This window comes from Oenanthe melanoleuca, chromosome 1, assembly GCF_029582105.1.
Source record: "Oenanthe melanoleuca isolate GR-GAL-2019-014 chromosome 1, OMel1.0, whole genome shotgun sequence".
In the NCBI taxonomy this organism is placed as follows: Eukaryota; Metazoa; Chordata; class Aves; order Passeriformes; family Muscicapidae; genus Oenanthe; species Oenanthe melanoleuca.
Genome location: NC_079333.1, coordinates 44449584 through 44475015, shown reverse-complemented (window position 1 = coordinate 44475015; position 25432 = coordinate 44449584). Strand labels below are relative to the sequence as shown.

Here is a 25432-nt window from a genome sequence, read left to right as displayed (position 1 = left end):
ATGTGCACTTTGTCTTCTTGAGCTTGTGTCCCCTTCTTACCTGACATGATGTTAAGCTGTGTAAGTGAAGCCTATTCAGGTGTGTTTCCCCTGTCACTGTGGGCCAAAGGTCCAGGGCAGGTAGCGTCACCCATATGATTCTGGTGCATTATGGAGCAGAATGAGAGATGAGATATGACAAGATGCAATTCATAAAGACCAGTTAATAATAAAAATCCATCTAAAATCCTAGTACTTTTGTATGAACCATTGATCAAAAATATCTGTTCATAAAGGACACTTTTTTTACAAAGCCAAGCAGCAGTAATTGTAGATTTGTACTGTCTGTGTCATATAGTGGCACCTGCTGTGTCCAGGAGGCCTGTGCAGTTGTATGGTGTCATTAACTACAGACCCAGCAACAGCACCACTGGGGCAGTGAGTGCTCTGGACTGGCACAGAGAAATGAAGTCAAACCTTGAGTGAGCAGGAAAAAAGGTAGTAAATCCTAGGACCAGTTTTAGACCTGCAGCCTGTGGGACACTCTAAGGTCAGTGTGTCTTCTGTGTCAATGTATAGTTAGGATTGCTTTTTTGGTTTTGCATAGTTCCATGCTTCCTTTAAGATCAGTGACAAAAGTTCCAGGAAAATTCCATTCGCAAAACGTATACAAAGAAAGCAGCAACACTAATTGAAAAAAGAAAACTATTTTTAGTATTTCTAAGAAGTCATGTTAGTACATCTGTGTATGCTGGCTGCATGAGAACTTCTCCTTTTCAACACTCTTGAGGCTAAGGCTTTGGATCGACATCTGGTTAACACTGGAAGTGCAGTGAAGTGGATGATACAATTCAGAAATTATTAAAATTTAAACAAGATCCAAGTCTCATGTTTACATGAACATATTCCATGTTCATGTAAAACACTTCATCAGAATGATAGGAAGACAGGAATAACCCTTACATTACAAATGTAACCCTTTCGGTCTTAGTGGCTTTCTCTCATTTGATACTGTTGTACAAATGAGGAAAATAAGGCTTCTTCCATATGTATTTTAGATAGTCTGTAAACAGAAGAGAATACTTCAAAGTTTGCCAATTCATTCTCAATTTAAAATCAGTTTTAAGCTTTCCACATTGCACCAACTGTTGCAATTAATGCCAGTCATCTAGAGCCTAGAGTAAACGCAGCTAAACTTCCCTCAGACTTTGCAAATGTGACTCTTCTCCAGTGCTGAATGTCACAGTGTGACATTACAGTCAGTGGTGGTGGGCACAGTGCTGATGGCTTTCATGCCCTGCTCTGTGTGAAGCTTGCTCTGTCACTTTGTGGTCATGGGGATGGGAGGTAGCTGCCTTCCCTAATTCACCTAAACTGAGCTCTAAAATAGTGGATATTCAAAAGGGTGGAGGTGATCAGAGGGTACTAGAGCAATGCTGAGGATTGGATCATAATTGTCCACACAGTCCCTCTTACAACAAAGTTACAGAATGACTCACTCCAGTATACAATGAGAACCATAATACAGTGACATGGAAGAAGGATTCTACTGAGTAAAACACAGCTCCTGCACTTTTGTGAGCAGGACTGAGATAAAGAAGATAAAAAGTGAGCAAGTGAGTGCTTCCATTTCCATCCTTCTAAGAAGAAGCATTCTTGAGCTCTGCACCACCTCCTGGCTGGTTATGGAGCACTGTGAGAGTATGTCGAGCAAGTTAAATGCTGTCTGCCAGGAAGCTCCTGAGGCTCTGCCCTGAGCAGCCATGGATCTGTCTTGGTGTTACCATTCCTCCTAAGTGACACTGCTGCAGAAATCCCCAAGCATGAGGAAACTGCAAAGGTGTAGCAGCTACAGCCCTAATATTTCTTCTGCTGGGACCTCATGAAATGATATGATATTCAGAAGACAAACCATTCAACACTGGCAGTGAGATTTGTCATAATAGGACTAACCCTTATTTTGGGGCTGGGTCACAAATTCTCATGGTTGCTGAGTGCAAGAATTTCACAAGGAGGGTCCATAGTGCTTGATGCTTTTCGGGCACAATGCAATATGGGTGGAAAATAACCCAAACCCGTTAAAAGAGAAACTGTACGTTTGATAATGGCCTATAGGCACATGCAGTCTTTTCTGCCCATGTAACATCCAACCTTCTTTAAAATTGCTTTTCAAGTGTTGGAACTCACTATTCTGATGTTCCTGTTTTGGGACAGGTATGATGAACCAGAGGAAAGACAGTTGGGTTGTAATAGCTAATGCCCATCTGGTCTTGTGAGTTACATGGTGTGGATGTTTTATCCATTAACCAGAAGACTGTTTCTTTTCTAAAATTTCTTCCCTTTTTTTGGTATAATTGAACATTTCCTTTAGCCAAAACCAATGGAAAAACACCACTATTCTCAACCTCAGGTTTAAATTTAACTTGTTGATTTTGTAAGCTATCTTGCTGGACTATACACAAAGCCTCTAATCTGACCACTCAGAGAACAAATAATAGTCTTTCAATTCAGAACTGCAAATGGCATTTTACTTCTATTTTCAAAGACACTTCGGTGTGAGTCATTGTCTCCCAAACCATGTCTAGCTTTTCTTAGCTTTTGAATATATGAGAGAAAAGGCCATAGCCAGAAAATCCTTCTCCAAACCACTAATAGTAACCCTAAGAAAGTGGTCTGATCTGTCTTGATGAAATTGCTTTCGTTTTTTAAAATCTGTTTCCTTGTTTCTATAAAGAAAAAAAAACCCATCACCAACAAAAAATAAAACAAACCCTGCAGAATAAAATAAACTGCTACCCAAATGTAATGGATGTTTTAAGTTTATAGGCTGATTTGTAGTAACTTCTTCTTAAGTTCAGGATAAAAAAACAAAGGGAGTTTTAAAAGTATTGAGAAATGAGGGAAGATGCAAAATGAAGCTGAAGCAGACACTTCACTCTGGCTTTGAACCACAACTTCTGTGCTTATATGTGAAATGAGTGCAGCCTTATGCACAGCATGAAATGAAACAGCATGTGCACCCTGTTGTCACCTTGTGCAAATGTGACATTTCCATGTATCTCAACTGTGTTGTGCACAGGGAGAGGAAACTGGAGTGCCTCTACCTGGGCTCCAGACAGCACCAGTCTCTGGTGCCACCATCCAGCAGATGTCTGTCATCTCTGTACTCACCACAGCTCAGCCATACACCTGTCATACCATAGTAAATAGCACAGGAGTACCCATGTGCTTCATGTAAGTTACACAAGTATGTCAGCAGGTGCATGAGAAACCCGAGTGAGAGAGTGATGAAGCCAAAACCCCATCAGAGCCTTCTTCAGCACCTGCCAGATTTTGAGATACTCTCCTCTGAGTGAAGGGAAAGATAGCAAAATTTGTACTACTGAAATAGCAGTGACTCCAGTTTGTTACCCAGGTTACCTCAGAGTGAGTGAAAAATAAAAGGATTCTGCATTTGTGATCTTGGTGACTTGTAGATTTCAGAAATGTTAATTTAAACTTTTATTTCTTTTTTTTGCATCTCTTGTTATCTGGACTTATCTATCGTTAGCCCAGTGGAAAACCATCTTTAAGTTCATATGACAACATAAAACGTACTTCTAAAAGCTTCAGGTGTATTGCTACTAAGATTTACTAAAAATTGTTTAAGATACAGCTGATTTATTTGTTTTCATTTAATGTAATGAAGTATTAGATACAGTAATTTTGTACTAGTGTCTTAATTTACACTTTGACATAGGTATGGAAATCTCAGAAAACCAGAAGAAACAAGCCATGCAGAATGCCCGCAAATCAAGGCAAGGAAAAATTAAAGGTGGGTGTTCAGAATTACATTACCTTCTCACTGTGTTCCATTGATCTTTTCATTAGGAGAGAGCACAGTCTGGCTGTGGCTGAGTTCTTCAGTCTTTTAAAAACATATTTTGTGGTTTACATGGAGCCAAATAATTGCCATTAACCTGGATTTTAATATTAAATTCCAATAGTGTCTACAAAATCAGCTCCTTGAGCTTCTTCAAACAGACAAGTCAATATTCTGTATATTAGAGAAAAAACTCAAAAAGTAAGGCAAGCTGCTTATTTTTAAGGTTGTGAGGAATTGGTTGCACAGGTTAAATTAGAGATGAGTGTTACAATTCCTTCCTTTGCTTTTACTCAAAGAGCTTGTTCTTCTTTACCAATTCTTCTTTAAAATGTCCTAAAGTTCTTTTTGCTAGCCACATTGTTATATTATTTACAATAACAGTCAAAATCTGACATCCCTCCAGAAGGAAGGATGGACCAGAAACTTCTTTATCTGGAAACAGCTTTTTATTAATTTCCTCTCTCAGAAAATAATCACAACAGAGACAGATCACAACAGATTTTGTCCATCTTAAAGTCAAACTCAGGTAAATATTTAGTGTGCTGAGAGAAAAGGGGAACAAGATTTAAGTCTGAGTTTAGGAGTGAAGGAGATGATGTTAGGTTGTCTTGTGTTCCCTGAGATTAATATTCTTAAAGCATTTTCTTTTTATAAATCAATAGATACTCCTACAACCTGTGTGGATTTTCAGGGAAGTGGCTTAAGTTTGTGATTATGACATTCTGTTCTGAATGTGCAAAGCTCAAAGTCTTAAGAACATTAACCCAGAAAAATATATTTCAAATGGAAGAAGCAACATTTTTGTTGATAGCAGTATTTTACCCAGTCTTACTCTGAGAGTGGACTGAAGTACTAGTATCTGCTGTTTGGAGCCATTCCTTTGAAATACCAATATTTACTTGTGCAAAAAATATAGTCCAGCTGTGTGAAACTGCTGCTTGTTTTTGTTAATTCTGTAATATTATTTTTACTGATACTGCTGTCTTCTTAAGCCAAATTAATGCAGCAATTAAAAAGTCAAACATCAGAAAAAGTGACCCATATTAGTTCTGCCATTCAAGATCACGACAAAATTCATCATGTCCCCTGGCTGTGTGCTTAAATATCCCTGCCTGACTCAGGTGCTTTCTCCAACTGATCTTCTGCAGGTGTGAGCTACAATGGGTGTCCCATGCCTCCTCCCCACCAAACCCTGCATCCCCTTCACCAGCGACACATCACCGTGCCTACCAGCGTCCCGCAGCAGCAGGTCTTTGCCCTGGCAGAGCCCAAGAGGAAGCCATCCCTCTTCTGGCATACCTTCAACAAACTCACTCCCTTTAAAAAGTGAGGGGCCAAGGACCTGGAAGGACATCAGCACAGAGGGAGACTCACTCCAGAGGAGGACCTTGGAGACCCAGTCAAGCTTCCTTGAGCTCAGCAAATCTCCCGTTTCGGAGGCAGAACCTTGGGTTCCCTTGAGCCAGGAATGCAGCCTTTGTCTTGGATGAGAAAGAAGTTTGTCAAGGCTGCTCTGAAGTCCATGTTGCCAAGTGTCAGCATTGCTGATGAAGAGCAGTCTCTCTTCTGACAAAGACAACTTGCTGTTAGTCAGGAACAGCAGTATTTGACTTCTGTTTGTTAGTTATGTTGAAGTAGTGATGGAATCAAGCAGGTCATTGTAACATTTCATTTTTCTTAACCTTACATTGATGGCCAAATTTTAGATAGGGAGGAATTTTTCCTTAGGGATGTATCAGCAAGGAGTCTTAGGAGAATTTTCTCCTTCCTTCTGGAGCATTGAGCACAGACCACCCATTAAAATCAGGTGCAGATATCCCATGTGATTAACCAGCTAGTGCAGAGTTTAGTGGACCTAATCCTTCCTGTCTTTTTTCTATTACATTGCCAAATGGCAGGAGAACATCCCGCAAGGCCTTACCATATTCCAGATTGGAACAGGGAAATTTTATTCTGTCCTATAGAAACATGAACAGAGTATGAAATGGACTGTCAAGATATGTGCATTTATTGCACACAAGTGGAAAGAAGAGCCCAGGGCATCTCAGATTGATGAATTTCAGTCAGAGCAATATATTGCATGCATGTATGCTCTTCAATGCAGAGCTTTTGTATCGCTTTTTCACGCATTTCTTTGCCTGGGAGACTCTTCTTTGTATTTCCAATACGCTTATTTCTCTGTGTAAAAAATACATTTTTATTTTCTCACGGAGATAATGTGAATGTACAAAATCAGAGTTGAGACGGTACATGGTGACTGCTGGCTGTGTTACATAGGTCTCATGTTTTATTCATATAGCTGGACTTAGAAAATGAATAAATAGTAATGTACATATATTGAAGTGGTCTGGATCCATGCTTCTTGTACACAGTCAGTTGCCAATGGGTTTTGACCAATAACTTCTTCATGAAGAAAGAGAAATACTTACTGGAAGGGACAAAGAAATCGTGTGGACCAGAGATGGATTTTTGTCTTGGTGTCATCAGTCCCTACTGGAAGGGGAAGAACCTGACTTGATTAAGGTCAGCTCTGGCCAGCATATGCAAACCATGATTTGCATTGCTTCAATTTGTCTATGGCATGAAGCTGATCTGGGAGAATAACTTTTAAAAGGCCACCTGGAAGAAAGAAGATCCTGGTATTTGTAGCACTGATAATTTCTGCTTTCTTGCTCTTATCAAGGATGACAAGACTACTGGGAATATGGAAGGAAATAAAGACTCAGTATGTTTCAGAACTGATTCACTATGAATGTCTTTACAATACTTTATCCTGTGCTGCTGATTAGGGGCATTACCTGATGATTAGGATAGATCCAAGGATATTCTTTGACAATGGGCACAATCAGCTTTGTCATGGATCTGTAATATATGAAAAATAAACAAGGGGCTAAACGCCAGGCATTTTAACAACAATGTAAAAAAGCCTTATTTTAAGGATGTATTTGTTCCTACTACTATTGTTACCTCTGTATTTTTATTTATCATCAGTGTTGTGAAGCCCACTGGTAACTAGGTTTTGTGATTTCATAACTTTGTCGCCACTTCTGCAAAGCCCAGGTTTGTGGTTTTCATTTTAAATTACATCTTTTGACATTTCAAATGCCTTGTGTATATAGCTCAGCAGTAAGGCAAAGTCTGGTATGCTCAGCCAAATTGTGCCCTGCATAGTGAACTTCATTGCTTGTGCTTTCCCATAGCAATGGAAGATGACCTAAACTAGTTAAGAGCTGGAAATGCACACTGATATTTGTAATGATCCAGCTGAAAGAAAATGCATGGGGAACTCAGTGAAAAAAGCTGCTTGTATATTTCTCTTGATGTTTAAGCCAGCCGTTGCTGCTCAGATTTTTAAAAGTAGATAATTCTAAATGCTCAATTTAAATACAAGGAGCAGACTTCCAGGCATGGATGCACGCCCTTCCCCTCAAATAAGTAAGCCTTTTGTGTTTCTTACAGACCCATTTTTGTCGGTGCTTGTCGTGTTCAGGCCCATAAACCAATGAGATGCATGTACAGTGAGAGTGAAGATGATGTTTTTCATAATCAAATTTTGAAATACTTGTTCTAAGTACAAAAAAAGGCTGAAGTTGGATTGCAGTGCTCACCCAGAAACTTTGCCAGCTGGACCTGAAGATATTATGAGATCCACACTTACATATGTTTCTTTGCTGAAACCTGCTTCCTTCTAGCGCTTGGTTCTGTGGAGTGCTGGAAAAAAAACGGTTTGGGGATCTTTCTTTTGATGTGTCAGTGCCCATGAAGGCTCTTCCCATGTATTAGTGCTGGTGCCTTAAACCTAAAAATGAACAGAAATCTTTGCATATGGTTTTGAATGCAGCAGGTTTTTTCTCAAGACGTGAATTTCAAAGAGCTAAAAAGAAAATATGTCATGGTGCAGATTACTCAGGATAGTTTTACATATAGTACCCTTCATATAGACATGGTTGTTTTATAATGTATTTCTTTGCAACATGACCTTGCAACAGGTTTAAGATCGAATATAAGACAGGCCAAATTTATACTATGTCATAGTCTTTTAAACAAATTATAGTGAAATGAAAACACACCATTATATTATTTAACAATTAAGACAAATAATTACTTGGGAGTTAGCCTCACTTCAGAGTCTGTGGGAAGAAGTTGCAGCTAAAATGTGGAAGTTTGAATTTTAGCAACTCTTGCCCCGATTCTTCTTCTGGTGACAAAACTTACATATATATATATATAATCAGAAAGCTGTGATGGCAACAGCAACATCTGTTCTTTTCCACTTGCATGCTTTAAGTTACTATAAAAAATTCTAGGGCAACTAGTAAGAACATTTGTGCCTCATTTAGATAAAGCCCAGCCAGAGCCTGCCTGATGGCCTGCTGAGCAGATAACCTCAGACTTTCTGCATGAAATGCAGTAAAATATAATTGTCCTCAAATGTGTTCCCACTGAGTTAGGAAAATGCCAAACCATAATTGCATCCAACTCAGAGCATTTGATGTATAAAATAATAAGATTGTTTTACAAGTGGCTCTTGCCATGCTAAATTTCACATTAAATTTCAGTGGTCAGTGTAAGAACTGAGTTCAAAGACAGACCTTTTAAATGTTCCTCGTTTTAGTTGTCTTTTGGAAATAATTATATCACAATTTTGGAGCCAAAGGTCTTTAGCCATAACTAACATAGTACTCTGACTGCCTTTCTGCTTTTTTTTTCTATATGCGTGGCGTTTGTATGTAGGAGATGCCTTCTGAACGATCTCTAATTTAAAAGTCTTTGTTGTAAATACTAGGGATAACTCGCATATATATTTTATTTTGGTAAGTGTTTTGTAACATTGTACCCTCCATACATTGCTTTGTGCATCTCACCCGGTGTGTGTGCTGTTACACATGTTGTAAATGAAGTGTCCTGGCTGCAGAGCAGAGGAATTGGCTGTTGACAGCTGAAGTACAGTGTACAGGACTGCAGTAGCTTGATGTGCATTTGTTCTGGAGTAACTGCATTGCAAGGTTTATTTACTCTTTGAACATTGTCAAATGAATCTATTTTCTGGAAATAAGTACAAACTTACATTCCTATTATTTTTCTCTTATTGTACATGTTTGAATTAAATAATATACAAAGCTGAAGTTGCTCATCTGTGTCTTATAAAACTTTATTGCGCAGTTTTTAAATTGTTGTGGTTTTTTAAAATTGTCTACAGAACTTGCGTCGTGATGCAAAAATGTATCAGCTGTCGTATTTCTTGTAGTATTTTAAAGAAAAAAGTCACACCATCCTCTCTTGGTTTCCCAGTAACAGCTTCAGTACTTCCCAGCACAAGATCATTTTAACAATGCCCAAGCCTGATCCTGGTATTGAAATCTTCATTTTTCAGGCAAAGCCCATGCTTATTGCTGTCTCAACCTGTGATTACTGTGCTTTACCTTGTCCTGGCAGAGGGTTCATACAGTACCCCTTGCATGCAGGTGCAGCTTCTGTGCTAATGAAGCTCCTGCTAACACAGGAAGGTGACTTAAGTACTGCAGTGCAGGTAAGGAGGACTAAATTTTGTTTTCTTTGGAAGGAAAGCAAAACCATTTAAGGGGATTCACCCAAAAAGCATGTTTGCTCATATGTGTATGTCTGCTTGATAGAGCAATGGGCAACACAGCTGGGGATTCGACTTCTCTGATTTGGGGAAGTTTTTTATATCTCATTATTCTGACAGGGCAGAGGCCCACATCTGAAAGGTGTGCCTGTGTCCTTCCTGCTCCAGGCCGTGTCAAAAATGGTGTTTTGCTGAGACACACCAGCTTTAACAAAATAACATACTTTGCTGAAATCTTTTTCATCAGAAATGTTTGGGTGAGTTCACATGCTGGCACAGTAGTTGGTTTGCTCATTCTTTACCCCTCTTTCCTACATCCAGGCTCTTACATTTCTTGGTTCATCTCAAAGATGAGTTTCTGCCTCCCAAGGCAGCTGTTGCTGCAGTGGGATGTGTGCTGAGTGCTCCAACATTAAAGTGAAAGGCACAGTTTGAGCACTTAGTGAGATAGATTGGATGACATAAAAACATACCCTAAGCAGACACTGGAGTAGGATGTAGCAATCAATAGGCTTTCTAAAGACCCTCTGCTTCATCTGGCCAGGGTGAGCTCATTTGTGCATTTTATTTCATGCTTGGGCAGTCAGGCTAAATCCTGTAGGCTGTTCTGTAGTATCAGCTTTTAAGTTCCTTGAGAGCTGATCTATCAGATGGAACTTTTAGTTTGCACAGAAATAGCACTGCTTGTCTTAGATTTTTTTTTTGTTGTTGTTGTTGTTGTTGTTTGTTTAGGTTTATTCCAAAGGCTGCATAACCTCTGCTTGGTAACAGAGACAACAACTTGGGCATTTTCATATTCCAAAATCAAAGGAGAAATTAGAAACTCAACAGTGAAAATCAGCACACCATGTAGCTTGTAAGGAAAGCATACAAATGCTCCTTACACAAATAAATGTGTTTCTCAATGCTTTACAAAATCTAGTTTGTAACTCTAACTTTCTAGAGGATATGTAATTGTGAGAATATGACAAAACAGTATAAACTGTCTGCACAACACTTTTTTTGTTAGTCTTAAGTCTGTTTAATTCACTGCAGTCAAAACTTGTCTGGTGCTTGAGTCTCAGAACTCACCTACTGCCACTATAAGGTATTTAAGTCTGGTTTTAAAAAACAAACACATGTGTGTGTATATACATGTGTTTACACCTACACCTCCTTTATACACTCCATGTGGCACCCCCAAATGTCTCTGTGGGCACCTACAGCAGGCTGCACCACATCCATCACACCTTCCCTCTGTTTACACTACATCATTACATCCTACATTTCTGTTGTGCATCTTGGGGAGGGTGGGTGGGTGGGTGGGTGATGGACGCCTGGACAACATTTATCTGAGTCATTTTAATGTTTTAAGCATTCAGAGTGGGAGACCTGCAGTGGCAGCCAAACCACTCTGTGGACAAGCAGAGGTTGGAAGATGTCCATCCACATCACTGGAGTCATGTCAGTGAAGTTCAGAAGGGCAGATCTGAGAGGGCAGAGGTCAGCAGAGGAAGGAGTGCCACTGCTCTTCAAGGGCTGATTTTCTCTCCAAACACAAGGTGATAAAGGATTTATCAACTGTTTCTCCCAGGGATTTTTTTTCAGGAAAGCTGAAACTGCTTAAGAGGAAAGGAGGAGCCCCAGGTGCACCATGGCCCCTTTCTATAAGCACATCCAGACTTTAGAGATACTGACTTAGTGAAAAAGTGACTAGAAACTTCTCCGCTAATAAGGTGAGGTATGTCTAATTAATCATAATAGTAATTGCTGTCATAGTCATCTCCTATCAAAGGTAATTAGCACAGCAATCAATCTGAAAACCCCTCCATCTCCTGCCTTTCAGATGCAATGTTTTTTAAGAGCAAATGATGAACTCTTGCTCCCATGTAATTATTTTCAAATCATTATTCTGTGATAAGACAAGGCAGTAAAAAACAGCTGAAGGAAACATTTGTCTTTAAGACTATTTCTACAGCAGTTTTCTTGGTTGCCTGTTAAAAATGCATCAAACCAGACTAACTGCAGAGTCCATCAAAGTATAGGTAACTAATGAATGACATTAATTCTAACTGGCAGGATGGGCAGGTTTTTAATGACTCAAACTTTTAATTGAGAAAGGAGGCTGAGGCTCAGAAGGCTTAGAAAATTTCAGACAGTGCTTAATGGGTAAAGAGAAAAGGCTTGTTCATTGTGGCTCTCGTTTCTTCTCAGCATAGCAGTGAGGTTAATTTGGCTACAGAAGTTCAATCAAGTAGAGCAGTGAATTGCTGCATGTGGTCCTTCCTTTTCCTCAGAGCGCGGTGGACACGGTGTCCCAGGTTCAAGCCAGGGCAACTCAACTCTTGCAATATTTTTGTGTCGCCACAGGGTGGTGGTGAAGATCTTACAGAAAACTTTGTCTGATATGTGCAGAACACACGTGTCACATCTTTGCAGTGTGGTGACACCCTCAGACGTTGTTTGCAGTCACTCGAACCAACGAGGGTGAATTAAGGCCACTTCCTCTAACACATTAACTCATGTTACTTTTGGTATTATCCTTTGCTGCTGATGATCAGCATTTAGGAGTTGATGATAAGCTCAGTTGACTTCCAATAGTCCTTAGCAGCAGTTTCAGTTGTTTCAAGAAGACAGGGTTAAGAATTAAATTATGTTTTGCTCAAATTATTTCCCAGTAATATATAATTTAGTAGCCCAATAGCTTTGACTGTTGCTTGAACAGCAAGATAGGGAGCCTGGTAATTTCACATTAAAAACCTTGTAATTCTATGTATTTATTTTAATTCAACCTTGTTACCTCCTTTCCATAATCTCCTAGTAATTGTAATGCTACATTCTCAGCATTTTTAGTTTCAATTTCCATAGTGTTTGTCCCTAAATCCATGGTAAATTACCTGATTCAGAAATGAACTTCATTACATATTTTAGCAGCACAATAATATTATGACATGCTTTCCATCGCACAAACCAACCAAGCTGTCGGAGGCTAACATTTGTGTGATGTATTTGTACAAAGGAACAGGGGAATCAAAGCCTTATTGATCCATTTTAACATTTCTCTTTCATCTAACAGTGACAAAAGGCAAAGTACAGAGCACTTCAGCTTAATACTGGAATAAATAGAAAGATTCTACTTTAAACCTCTGTTTTAATTATTGAACAGCTCTCAAAATTAAATCACTGACCTTTGAGAATTTAGTGACCAAACAAGTGCTTGTCCTGAAGCCACATATCAGAGCGTGCATTCCTTTGCATGGAGCTTTCACACTCTGTTTAAAGATGCCCAAGAACACTGCAAGAACTAAGTGAACAAGGTAAGAAGAAAGGTCCTATATATGTGATGATGATATTGATGTCAGGTTGAGGTTAGGAGTCTGTGTATGGGGACAGCACTGTGTATTCTTTAGGCAAGAAAGGCTTCCCTAGGCAACTGGGAATGGGGTTCTCTGTAAGTGGACAAGGACTGTCAGACTTCTCCATGGGATGCATCATACCCTAACAGCATCATACAGAGCACTTCTTCTTTTTGCACTCTTCTGGAGTCCTTTGATTAAGGCAGCAAATACTTATATACATCAGGAGGAGCAAATGTTTTATCTATTTTTACCTTTCTTTAGTGCCAACCAGCAGCAGCAGACAAAGTGGGATTTTTCTGGGTGGTGATCAAACATCTCTGAGTAAATCCGCTGGCAAAGACACCATAAATAATTTCTATTAATGGATCCAAAATGGGGAACTTTTCTGAACACAGAATAAAAATATTAAGGAACGTGTCCCAAAGCTAAAGTCTCTCTCTATAAATTAGGTTAAGGGTGTAATTATTCTTATTGAGGACATACTGCTGTCTCTCTACATGGTACTTGTGTGCATTGTTTCATGAGTGTGAGAAATTGTGGTGAAGAGATTAAAGAGAAGACATCAATTTTTAGTTAATGCTAGTTAATATTGCAAAAAAAATACTCCTCATTAATAAAAGAACCAATTCCAAAGCCAATTGTAAAATTTACTCATACTAATAATCACTTTTACCTGTTTAAGTACTTAACCTATATAGATGAAGCTTCTGTGCATTAGACATTTATGGATATTAATTCCAAATAAAACATGTATTAATTTTGTTGCTATTTGTTTTTTATTCCTCAGTCTAATCTCTTCTCAATGACTGCTCTCACACTCAATTAAACCAGCTGTGTCCAGGATTAAGTCTTAATATATTTCAATGGGCCTATATTAAAAGACATTATGTAGACATTTATCTAGTGAAAAGACAAATATAAGCTAAACTTCTAGTAGCAAAGTTACATGAATTTGGAGCACCCAGCTAAAGACTTGTTTTTGCCAAGAAACTCTCTTACTTGATCCCTTACACCTTTGCCCTCATCTTACTCTGCTCCAGCTCTAACCCTCCTCTGAGGTCATTCAACTTATTAACCCAGTAAGGGACTAATTTGAGTGATAAACAATAAAAAGTAAAATTAAATTTAAAAGTGATTGCTTTGCGCTGAATTAGGGGGATTTATGGCCTTAGCTCACCTCCCATGCCGCCATCTCCTGGGAGATAAAAAGTCACGAGTAGGTGCAGGGAGAAATGTGGATGGAGAATTGTGTAAAGTTAATATTTTAAATGTAGAATGATGCTATAACTGATATATCCATTAAACAATTATTTAAATTAGCACTTGGTAGTCTCCAGGACTGTAATTAATGCAATACAGAGATTTATAAATAAAACAAAAGAATAGACATGGTGAAAACCCATTTCCTTATTTTTCTCTCTCCAGCACTCTGCATTCCTTTGTAAGATAAGACATAAGCAGATGTATTTTTTTCTTTAAACATTTCAGCCAAAGCCATATAACCTACCTAAAGAATGAAAAGCTGGATTGTACTGCTGGCAATTGTAGTCAGCACAGCAGAAACACAAAACCAGGACATCTGCACCCAAGGGTATCCTGGCATCCCTGGCAATCCTGGGCACAATGGCATACCTGGTCGTGATGGACGTGACGGGTCAAAAGGAGACAAGGGAGATACAGGTACTACGTTCAGACTGAATGATTTAATATATCAAATGCAAGGATATTAATTCCCAAATTTGTTTATAGTTACTCTGCATGAATGGGATTATTCTGCCTAGCCTTCGGAAAACATTTCAGACATTTGTCATTTACCTGTTTTAAGAAGGAAATATAAAGAAAGGATTAATAAAAAAAGCAAAACAGCAAATGCTATGGAGATGTCAGGTTCATGGGATAAAAACAAAAGAAAGGCTTTACTTTTTATTATGGGAATATTTTCAAGTATATTTGAAAATTTTAAAGCCTGCAAACCTACTCCTATTTCTCTAAGATAGAAATTACATTTCTACAAAGCGCTTCAAGCCCACTAAACAAAAAAAGCAACAACTGATACCTTGTTTGGTGCAGTAGGAAGTATGCAGTGGTAAGAAGATTTCTCTTTTTTATCTAACTTAAACGTTTGTAGGACTTGATTCTGTGTATGCCTACTTGCTGTAACTCAAGAGTCACTAGAATAAGTTCAGAATTTGAGACTTCTGAACAGCAATGTAGGATTTATGTCTACTCCAGCAGGCTATAATAGAGATTTTTGTGCGATGTCAAAGTCAGAGATAATCTCAGCATCCTCAAGCTAATCACCCCATAACACCTTAGTTTAATGATGGCCCTTGTATCTGTGGTGGAATATCAAGGCCAGGGTTGCACAAAGTGATAAATGTGCAGGCATATGGACATATAACACTTCATCACCTTTTAAAATATAGAAAGAAACAAAGATTTCCATTAGCATCTTAATAAGCACATACGTTTAATTTCCCGCTTTTTCTGTATGCAGAATTCCAGAAAGCTCTTCAAAACAGAAAACCTAAAGCTTTCTTATTTTCATTTATTTTCTAAAGGCCTTTCCTGCACTCCAGTGAGTTATCATTATACCATTGAATTCTAACTTTTTTCCTAACTTCATCTGTTATGATGACTATACTGACTATTCTTTGAACAAAGCGGGGTGAATGTTCTTTATACTCTATGTAGATACATCTTTGTGGTTTAATACATGAGAATTAATTTTGTTCTTTACCAAGTCAATGAAATTTCAGCACATGCTAGGATGCACCCATTGTGCAGGAAATTGCTAAAGAACTGTTCTCTGGTCCATATGGCTGAAGAGCTGCTCTTGGAGTATGATTACAACCAAACTGCCTACTCTATTTTTCTTCTGTTGCTGCACTCAGGATGTATCCAGTTATTTGATCATGGACTCCTTGGTCTTCTGTACTACCTCTGTACGACAAAAATAACTTCTATAGTTGCTCTCTGTAGAGCAGTGGTAAGTCCATGCTAGGTTCAGGGATCAGGAGTGTTAATGCCTTCCTCAGCTTTATAGGCAATATTATTTCTCTGTAATGATCCATTATCATCCATCAAACTCCTGCACATGTCTCTTCTTGAGGTGGGAGTTCGCCATTCATAGACTCACAGAACCATTACAGCTGGAAAAGGCCTCTAAGATGATCACTAACCCAGCACCACCAGGCCCACCACTAAACCACATCCTTGTTTCACTGCGAGGCTTCCTGCCCCAACAATGCTTCTTGCTGAACTTCCATGGATGGAGGCCACAAGACAAGCTTTCACACTGGTGATCCTCACCAGGTTATAACAACTCTACATGACTCAATAACTCACCTCTTTATGCCAAGGATTCCTTCTACACCCAGAAAGCACCATCCTCAAGCAGAGTTTCTCTGCTCTTTGTCAATCTCTCCATAAGATAAAATCACCAGCAGTGGCAGACACTAAAAGTCAGGAATAAGGATATGCTTTACATTACTGTTTGGACAGGCTTGAAAAGGAAGGATTAAAGAAGGTATCTTTCAAATTTTCTGGTAATTCGTTTAATGAAAATCTGTGGTTTTATTTCTGTACTAGGTGAACCAGGAGTTCCTGGCAGTCGGGGAAAAGATGGAGTTGATGGAGAGAAAGGTGAACGAGGTTAGAGAAGTGTTTCAATTTAAAATTTGTCTATGAACTGCTGCCCTTGTGTTTGTGAATTCATCACACAGTCTTATCTATTTTAAATTCTCTCATTTCTAAATTGAGAACAACAAACTGTACAAAAAGCATTGTTCCTAACATGAGAAGCCAAAGGCCACTGAACAGAATTGATCAGCTTCTTTTCCTGATGCATTGAGCATATGTTCTCTATGGAGCCCTTTGTCTGTCAACTGTTAAAGCGCCTTTCACATCATGAGATCTTCACCTTCAAAACCTTGTGCAGCAACCAGAGCAGTTTTGAAGGCTTTGATCTTCAGATCAATGGTGGATGAAAGATAAATAAAGCGTAGGGTGGCATGTAACCAGGACAAAACCCCTTTAGTTGTGCCACAGTAGCAGTCTATGTAACCAAGAAAGGTAGAAATTATACATAGAAATTATAGAAACATTATGTAGAAATTATAGAAACGTGGTAAGCAAGTTCAGGGTGTTGTAAAAAAACCCCCTTCCTCTGATTAAATTGTGAACCCTCTCACCCATTTTGTACACCAAGGACTGTAAAAAAGTGTGGACAGATACTGCTTTTTTATGAGATGATGTGAGCTGTCAGTGTTATCATCAGCCCATAGACAACCTTCCTTTCTTTGAGCTGATGCTTGCAGCTGCCAGTTGGAGCACCTGTTTTCTAACAAAATAACAGGCTCTTCAGACATTATGCTTATCCTGCACTTAAATGTATGAGAAACTCTGTGTACACTGAGCACAGTATGCACAGAGGAGACACACACCTGCACATAGGTCTCCTCATGATGAAACTCAATTTGTACCTTCCACTGGAGGATCACAAGAAGGTTATGCAGTTGTTTTGTTTGGTTTTTATTATTATTTGGTTTTATTGGGGTTTTTTTTGGTTTTTTTTTTTTTTTTTTTTCCCTCTAGGGACCAATGGGACTGTTGAAGAGAAGGGGAACAAAGGAGATAAAGGAGAAAGAGGACCACCTGGGAAACTGGGACCAAAAGGATTTACAGGATCAGTGGGTTACAAAGGTCAGAAGGGAGAGCTGGGACTGCAAGGACCAAAGGGGCTAAAAGGAGACATTGGACCCATAGGTCCAAAAGGGACAAAGGGTGAGATTGGCCATCCTGGAAGAGTCGGTTTCCCAGGGCCGATTGGCCCGATTGGCAATCCAGGTCCTAAAGGTAATACTGGAAGTATAGGGCCACAGGGTAATCCAGGAGTTCAGGGGGAAAGAGGCTTGAAAGGAGACAGAGGAGACAAGGGCAATGTAGGTGCGCCAGGAGTCCTGCCAAGGAGTGCTTTCAGCGTTGGCCTTACAGCCAACACCAAGTTTCCCCCTCCGAATCGCCCGATCAAGTTCGACAAGGTGCTGTATAACAGCCTGAATGACTTCAACTCAGCCACTGGCAGGTTCACCTGCAGACACCCCGGTGTTTACTACTTCACCTACCACATCACTGTCTACTCAAGGAACGTGCGAGTCGCTCTCGTTAAGAACGGCATCAAGATGCTGCACACGGTGGACAGGTACCAGAGCGGAGAGGACCAGGCCTCGGGAGCCGCCATCCTGGAGCTGCAGGGAGGAGACGAGGTGTGGCTGCAGGCCCACCAAGGAGAGGCTTTCAACGGGCTGTATGCAGATGGTGATGATGACACCACCTTCTCTGGGTTCCTGCTGTTCGGCACCGCTGATCCGCTGGAGCCACCGCTGCTGCCCGCCCTGTAACTCCATGTTATCCCTGAATGCTGCATGCCTGTGCCCTTCCGCCCCCCCGAGGAAAGCTGCTACCTGCTGGACAATTTCTACTGGATTCAGCAGGAAATGGTTGGTGTCAGGAACAGCTTCTGCACAGAGGACAAGTCTTCAGAATCTACAGCATTGGGCTTAATGCATTAGTGGCTTGGTGACTTACTGTAGGCATTCACAGGGGCGTGTACCCCAGTTCTGAAGAACAAATTTTAAAGCAAAATGACATGAAATAAAAGACAAAAGTTTCAGAATTGTGTAGTGTGGGACATTTTGTATAAACGAGAAGCAACAGTTACTTCCAAGCCAGTTTGTATCTTCCAGTCCAAAAATACAGCCTGAAACTGCTGTACTTCAGAATTAGCTGGTGCAAAACAAATTCTCCCAGATTAAAGATAATATTTAATCAACACTGAACCAGCCATGTCAGAGAACTAACTGATCAAGAGATATTTCCTGTGCTATTAAACATTAAATCTGACATTTTCCCCCCAAATTTTCTTTTTCTTCCCCTCCCTCCCCTTTTCTTCTAAAACTCAAAAACATTAAAAAAAATTGGGAAGTCTCATTCGCTTCTCTTAGAAGAGAATAAAGTAGAGATGCTAATGGAGATGGGTCAGCACCATGAAATTCAGTGGAAATGCAGTGTTGGGAGCATAAGGCCTGGCTTCCCGTCACACCTCAGGGGATTGTGGGCATGTTCCCGCAGTTCGGAAAGGGCACGGTGGCTTAATTCAGGAGGAACAGCTGCACTTCTCAAATGACAGCGAGGGAGACAGAAGGGCACTCAGGCGGCGGAAAGGGCTCTGCCAATCCTTCAGCAAGCCACATGCCGCAAGTTTGTATCACCGAAACAACCAGACCGAAAAACTGTTTTAGAAGGGCCTTAGGTTTAACTAGAGATTGTGTAGGACAGGTATCAGCCGGGAGGCCCCGGCGCGGTATCAGCAAGGCAGAGGCTCCGGTGCGGCCGGGTCGGGCGCTGTGGGCCGGGAAGCCGAGCAGCGCTGAGAGCCGGGATAGAGGTGCCCGGCGGGAAGCGGAGCAGGCCGTGCAGCGCTGAGAGCCGGGATAGAGGTGCCCGGCGGGAAGCGGAGCAGGCCGTGCAGCGCTGAGAGCCGGGATAGAGGTGCCCGGCGGGAAGCGGAGCAGGCCGTGCAGCGCTGAGAGCCGGGATAGAGGTGCCCGGCGGGAAGCGGAGCAGGCCGTGCAGTGCTGAGAGCCCGGGCACGGAGCTGCCCGCTGGCTGAGCGGCGGCGGGAGCCCGGGTGCCGGAACTCCGCCTCGCTCCGCCTCTTGCAGCCGCTCCTCCCCTCGGCGCGGACGCGCGGAGGTCGCGGCCGCGCGGGGCGTGCGGAGGCCGCGGCTGTGCCGGGCCCGCTCCGCTCCGCTCCCCCGCGCTGTGCCGTGCCGCGCCGTGCCGTGCCATGCTGGGCGGCTGCCGGCGGGCGCTGCCCGCGGCGCTGGGCCGGGCGCTGCGGGGCCGGGCGGCGGGGCAGGGCGGCCGGGCCGTCAGCACCAGCTGGTGCCCCGTGGGCACCGCCTTCGATGCGAAGCAGCAGCAGCAGCAGCCGCTGCGCGGCGGCGCGGCGGGCAGGGACACGGTGAGCGGCGGGGCGGGAGGGCCGGGCCTGCTGCGGCGGGAGGCCAGCCTCGTGCTTTGCGCGCTTTGCCTGAACCGTTTTAAGGGAGGAGTTTTGGGGCAGTTTTTCTCTTGTATTTTTTAAAATAAGAGTTTATATTGGTTCTAGCAAACCCAAGCATTGTGGATTTCAGAAGCAGAAGCGTTTGACAGTGATGGCCTTGTGCGTGGGAGCTCTTTGAGGCTCACTGGTGCCCATGTGTCCATAAAGCGATGTTACCCCTTCCACTGCCCTTTCCCTGCCAGCCCTCCCCTGGCTGTGCCCTTCAGGTGTTGGTGCCGTGCCACTGCCCTCGGACAGTGCTTCAGGGGCAGCCACGCTGCTCACATCCTCATGCCTGGGCGTTACTCTTGGTGTTCCGCCTCTGGGGAAAAAGCAAAAGGATTTCTTGGCTGATGTGGTGACACTTAGGTATTCTGGTGCGTTTCTTTTTAGGGTGAGTCAGGGACGTTTGTTAATGTGTGTCGAGGGAATCAACAGGCTCCCGGAGAGGGTAAGATTGGCACAGCGCACACAGAATAGGTGCAGCTGTAAAATCCAGGTGTTTGCCTGCTGACTCAGCTGTTCCTGCCATGGTGTGCCCAGCCTACTGGAGCTGTTGAACTTTGGGTTTTAGAGAGGACAAATCTGACCTCTGTTTATAATCTGGCACTTGCTTGGGAAACCTTTCTTCAGGTCCTCATTCCTCTGCATGCACTGGTTTAAGTCTTGCTTCAGGAAATGATCCATGTAAATATTGTCCATTTGGCTGATTTAGGGAATGTGTTCCACATTATTCACTTGGCCCACAGTTCTTTTGGAATAGAGGTGTGTATTTCAGGCTCACAAAGAGGCTGTTCCAGGTAGGATGTAAATGCTGAGACCAAGCAAAGACAGAAGTGTTTCAGCCAAGCAGCCAATGCCATTAAAGAACAGAGAGAACTGCACTGGGCTTCATTTTTTTTTTTTTTTGGTAATTTTAAAATTTTTATGTTAAACTTGATATAATATGTAAGAGGAGTTCCATGGCTAATTTATCTGTGAGAGGAGATACATCCTGGTCACAGAGCACTTCATGTGGAGGAAGAGCTCACTTGGGAGGGTGGGTGATGATGCAGGGCAGCAAAAAGACCTGGAACCTGTCAGGGATATTGCAGAACACTGCATCCTCTGGCTGAGGATCTGAGTGAAGGGACAGTCTCAAGTGTCTTACACAGCAAACATTATTCAAGAGTGCTGTGATACAAGTATATTTATGTTTGTGTACATACCTGTATAGATATAAAATTTTCTTTTTCAGTATTCACTTCAGTCCAGTTCCTGTTCCCAAATAATAAATTAAAACATGCTAAGTGTGAGGTTTTCTTTCTTTAGTAGAAAAAGAAGGTGCTTTTAGCAACAGTGACAGAAAGAAAATAGGAAAAAGCAGTGCAAAATGTTCCAGATGCATACTTGAAGGATTCTTTTGCTTTGGAATATCTACTTGTACAGATGAGCTGTCAATTTGTAGATTTTTGTTTTATTTGGATAAATTCTAGCATGCTATATGCAAACCTGCAGCTGACTGCTGTAATAGAAAGAGTTTGCAGAAAGTGGATTGTAAACTGACTGGACTGCAGATTTGAAAATCCAGATTGTGATTTTTAGATATTGAGGTTGAATTTGGGAAGGGATAGATGTGATGTTTGATGCTGTAGGCAGGAGGTGAGGAGATGCTCATGTTGTAGTTGGGCATTTGCAAAGGGAGTGAAGAGATGTTGCTTTAACTTAAGTGAAGTTAAGGAACTATTAGGATAAGATTTTTCACCCAGAGGGTGTTTGGGCACTGGAACAGGCTCCCCAGGGAAGTGATCACAGCACCAAGCCTGACAGAGCTCAAGAAGCGTTTGGACAATGCACTCAGGCATATGGTGTTACTCTTGGGGATGGTCCAGTGTAGGGCCAGGAACTGGACTTCTCTGATCCTTGTGGGTTCCTTCTGTCACATGGAATAAAACACAAAACTTTTCCAAACAGTGTTAAAATTATAATATAAAAGCAAATCTTTAATTGAAAGCCTTCAAGGTGCACAACATGGTGATACGTATATGCGATACAGTAATCCTACAATTTTTACAAGGTTAGTGATTAGTATACCTATCAATATTACCAGTTAGAAAAGCAGTTGGATTAGATAATTTCCCCCCTGGGTTCAGCCCCATTGGAGCCCCTCCACCCTCCCCATCTTCTAGCTCTAAATTTTATTATGTCTATGATACATGGTGCAAGATAAAGTGTCCTTGCTAAACTAACGGGCAAGACTAAACAGAATTTCAAGAATGCATCAATAGGAGTTTGTTAACTGTGAGAAAGGGAGCTGGAAAAGTACTAGAAATTATGACTATGTATTAACAGTCTACAAAATCTACAAATACATGAAGAATACTTAAAAACCAAAAATCTTTAGGCATCACTTTCCACTTAGGGGATTCTTTGATTCTTTGAAATCTTTTTCCTTTGGTAGGTCTGCACTGTTGAACTTCTCTATCTACTCACATTAGTAATTTTGTTTGATCAGTGGTAGAATCTCCCTAAGTCTCTTCCACAAATGCAGAGCACAAGTGCCATCTGCATTTACTCTGCACAAAAAAGTGTGCTTACCTTGCCATGTGGGACAGGGCCAGGCTTGATAGGAGTTTCAGGAATAAAACTGTTCATTCCACAAACATTTTCAGTTGTTGTTGATTATTCCTTTAAGATCTGCTTCCAGTATTGGGGGCTAACTTAGTGAGCCTGAGAGAACTTTCCTGTTACCTGCAGTCTCTTGGTATCTGGGGGTGCTGGCCAGTGAAATGTTACAATATGCTGGCTAGGGTCCTTTTGGTAAAATTCTGTAGTGATAATTCGGTCTTGAAACAAAGGTGCAGAAATCAAAGAGGGCAATAGTGATGTGTTTTCATTGTGTTCTGCACTGTAGGGTCTGTTTGGTGTTCCAGAACTGAGCTGTCCAGAAGGATTTCAAGAAGCACAGAACAAAGCACTGCAAGAATCGGAAGAACTTGTCCAGAAGGCATGTTCAACACCACCTGGGCCAGAGACTGTAATGATCTTTGATCAGCTTTCAGATAGCCTGTGCAGAGTAGCAGACTTGGTATGTTGCTTTTTGTATTTTTACATAAATACTTTTAAACTGGCTGAGCTTACACCACGTTCCATTTTATGATTTTCTGCACTGCAGTAAATAGCAGATCAGCTCCATGAAGTTTTTTGTTAAGGCAGAAAATTAAATTGATTGAAAGTGAATTACAAAGGCTTTTACCAAATGTTAGCTAAGTACAAATCCTATCAAACTGTGCAGCTATTTTTAAGACAGGTGCAAAAATAGTATAGAAGCCACAACAAGAAAAACAAAATCAAAATCATACTTGTGTTTCTGCTGCAATGTTAATACATAAGCTCTCCAGCATCACTTACATTATGGAGAAGAGGCTTTTGATTTCAGAGTTAAAGTTGGGGTGGCAATGCACTTGTTTTAAGTTATGATCACTTATAGGTAAAGGTCCACAAAGAATTTTCAGAGTAAAGGCAGCAGGTGAAACTCAACAGTATCATTTTTATTAACAGAAGAAAAAGGCAGCAATTTCTTAGATTGTAGTTTTTGTGGTCCACAGATTTAGAGTACTTGGTCTGATATTCTGCATCAAAAAATTTTACATTTAATAGAGCATTTCATGTTGCTCCCTGGAAGTTTGCCCAAAGTATATCTTTCACCAAAGCATCATTCTTTGGTTGAAAAGAGCAGAACCAACCTTCATATTGAAATCAGTTCTTAGTGAATAGGTCACTGAGTTTTTTGACGTCACTTGGGTTTTCACATTTAAATGTCTCTGTGTGTTTTCAGTTTTCCAGTCTTGTTTCTTATTCTTTTGTAGATTTAAGACATCTTTTGTGCCAGGCACTTTTTCCTTCTGAAATTATTTACAAGCTCTATCAAATCACTAGTTCTTATATTTTGTTTAGACTATGCCTAATTCTGCCTAATCAATCAATACCTAAGTAAAACATTAATAACAAAATTCAATGGATAGTTTTGTATCAGTTTGCTGAGATAAAATTATGTCCTTTGTACTATATTCAGGCTTTTTATGTTCACAGATGCACAGCTTACAGATCTGTCTGGAAGTTATTTGGTGATTGTTATCTATTGTTAGGAATTTTGATATCTGCATTCAGCACCTTTTCTGTCAGTATTATACAGGATTTTAAAAAGGAATTCTAAGAAGTAAAAATTTTAAGTGTGTAACATGTCTAAGGCTGCCTTTTCCATCAAACTGCAATATATACTATCAGCTTTTTACTGTTGGCTTGTTGCATGTACTTTCTGTAAAATTGTGCTTAATGTCTTCAATATATTACTATACTTTAAATATATTCCTAATCTTTTAAGTCTATAATTTCAATGCTAAAGCCACCCTGAATTCATGTCAGCAGTCCTGGAAGCCTCTAGCTCCCCAGCCCCTTTTGGCATCCTTCTAGACTTACAAACCCCCTGAAATATTTGGAGATTTATAAAAAAATCAGTGTTTCTTCCTATTAGGAAATATGCACATTTGATGGTGTGCTTTCCTCTTAACTAGAAAATTTAGTTTTAAAAATCTTTTGTGTGTTGGAGTAGCTCTGTGTTGTAAGGACTCTGAGATACACACTACTTAAAATGTTTTAAGAAGTGTGTGAATTAATGATGTTCATTGGAAAGACACAGAAAATGACTGTGTGGTTTAATAATTGTTGGCAAATTTTTCCAATCAGCTTTGTTTTAGACAAAAAAAGACAAATTCTACAAAATGATTGCATAGAACTGTAGAAATAAATGTTAATATAAAAGAAACTGCTAAAATGCAATTTATTTATGAGCTAGGATTTTTTTTTTTTTGTCTTTTTGCCTCACTGTTTTCTTCTTCTACCACATCAGGCTGATTTTGTAAAAGTTGCCCACCCTGACTTTGCATTCAGAGAGGCTGCTGAAGAAGCTTGCAGGAACATCGGTACCGTGGTAGAGAAGTATGTGGTTTGTTCTTTTTTTTTTTCCTATTTCCATATGCAGCTTTAAAAATTACTGTATGATCATCTATGAAAGCAGCAATAAAAAAAGTATTTGCACATGGTACGAAGTGTCAGTCTTCTGTTTCAGATATTTAAGGGTTTAGTTTTGCTACAGTATTTCATGAAAGGTTTTTCTATTTTAGTTGCAGTTTATAACTCCCTGTCGCTGAAGCCCATCAAAGGCTGAAGTGACATTTTTCTAGGACTTGTGACAATTCTCTAGAGGTTGTAAAGTTTATGTGTGAAATGATTGAAAGTGGATTTCTCAATACTTTGATTAAGCATACTTTGATTACGCACACCATGTATAACAATATGACTTTAATATCTGAATACCACTTCAGATAATAAATTTGTGGAAAGAAGAAATTCTTCACATATTACCTTGAGATAAAATATTGTTTGCATGTGTTTCATTGCTCACTGTATCCCACCTGGGATAACATGCCAGCAAATCCAATGGACACACTGTTATCTGCATGGGGACAGTGATTGGTGTGTGGAAATGTTCTGGGGGTAGTAAGCTCTTAGTCTAT

General features: G+C 40.6%; 3 protein-coding genes across 8 annotated transcripts in view; all 3 read left to right on the top strand.

The window, feature by feature from the left end:
* SPATA13 (spermatogenesis associated 13) overlaps nt 1–8970 on the top strand; it is a 71542-nt gene extending 62572 nt beyond the window's left edge. For all 5 annotated transcript variants that reach the window (XM_056516480.1, XM_056481788.1, XM_056481797.1 and 2 more), the window contains 2 exons: nt 3719–3793; nt 4993–8970. In XM_056516480.1, the coding sequence (XP_056372455.1) occupies nt 3719–3793; nt 4993–5174 (257 nt within the window). In that variant the 3' untranslated portion in view covers nt 5175–8970. The remainder of the gene's footprint in view (nt 1–3718; nt 3794–4992) is intronic.
* Nucleotides 8971–10752: 1782 nt separating this feature from the next.
* On the top strand, nt 10753–18730 carry LOC130248221 (complement C1q and tumor necrosis factor-related protein 9A-like). Of its 2 annotated transcripts, XM_056481816.1 has the most exons (4): nt 10753–12727; nt 14258–14449; nt 16361–16423; nt 17366–18730. In XM_056481816.1, the coding sequence occupies exons 2-4, from the start codon at nt 14284–14286 to the stop codon at nt 18169–18171; spliced, it is 1035 nt and encodes a 344-aa protein (XP_056337791.1). In that variant the 5' UTR covers nt 10753–12727; nt 14258–14283; the 3' UTR covers nt 18172–18730. The 2 variants fall into 2 exon arrangements, with proteins under 2 accessions (XP_056337791.1, XP_056337801.1); XM_056481826.1 differs by lacking the exon at nt 10753–12727 and having other exon boundaries at nt 14128–14449; nt 17366–18698.
* A 783-nt stretch (nt 18731–19513) lies between these two features.
* MIPEP (mitochondrial intermediate peptidase) overlaps nt 19514–25432 on the top strand; it is a 65217-nt gene continuing 59298 nt past the window's right edge. The window contains exons 1-3 of the mRNA XM_056496693.1: nt 19514–19796; nt 22771–22944; nt 24766–24854. Coding sequence (XP_056352668.1) covers nt 19620–19796; nt 22771–22944; nt 24766–24854 — 440 coding nt within the window. The 5' untranslated portion in view covers nt 19514–19619. The remainder of the gene's footprint in view (nt 19797–22770; nt 22945–24765; nt 24855–25432) is intronic.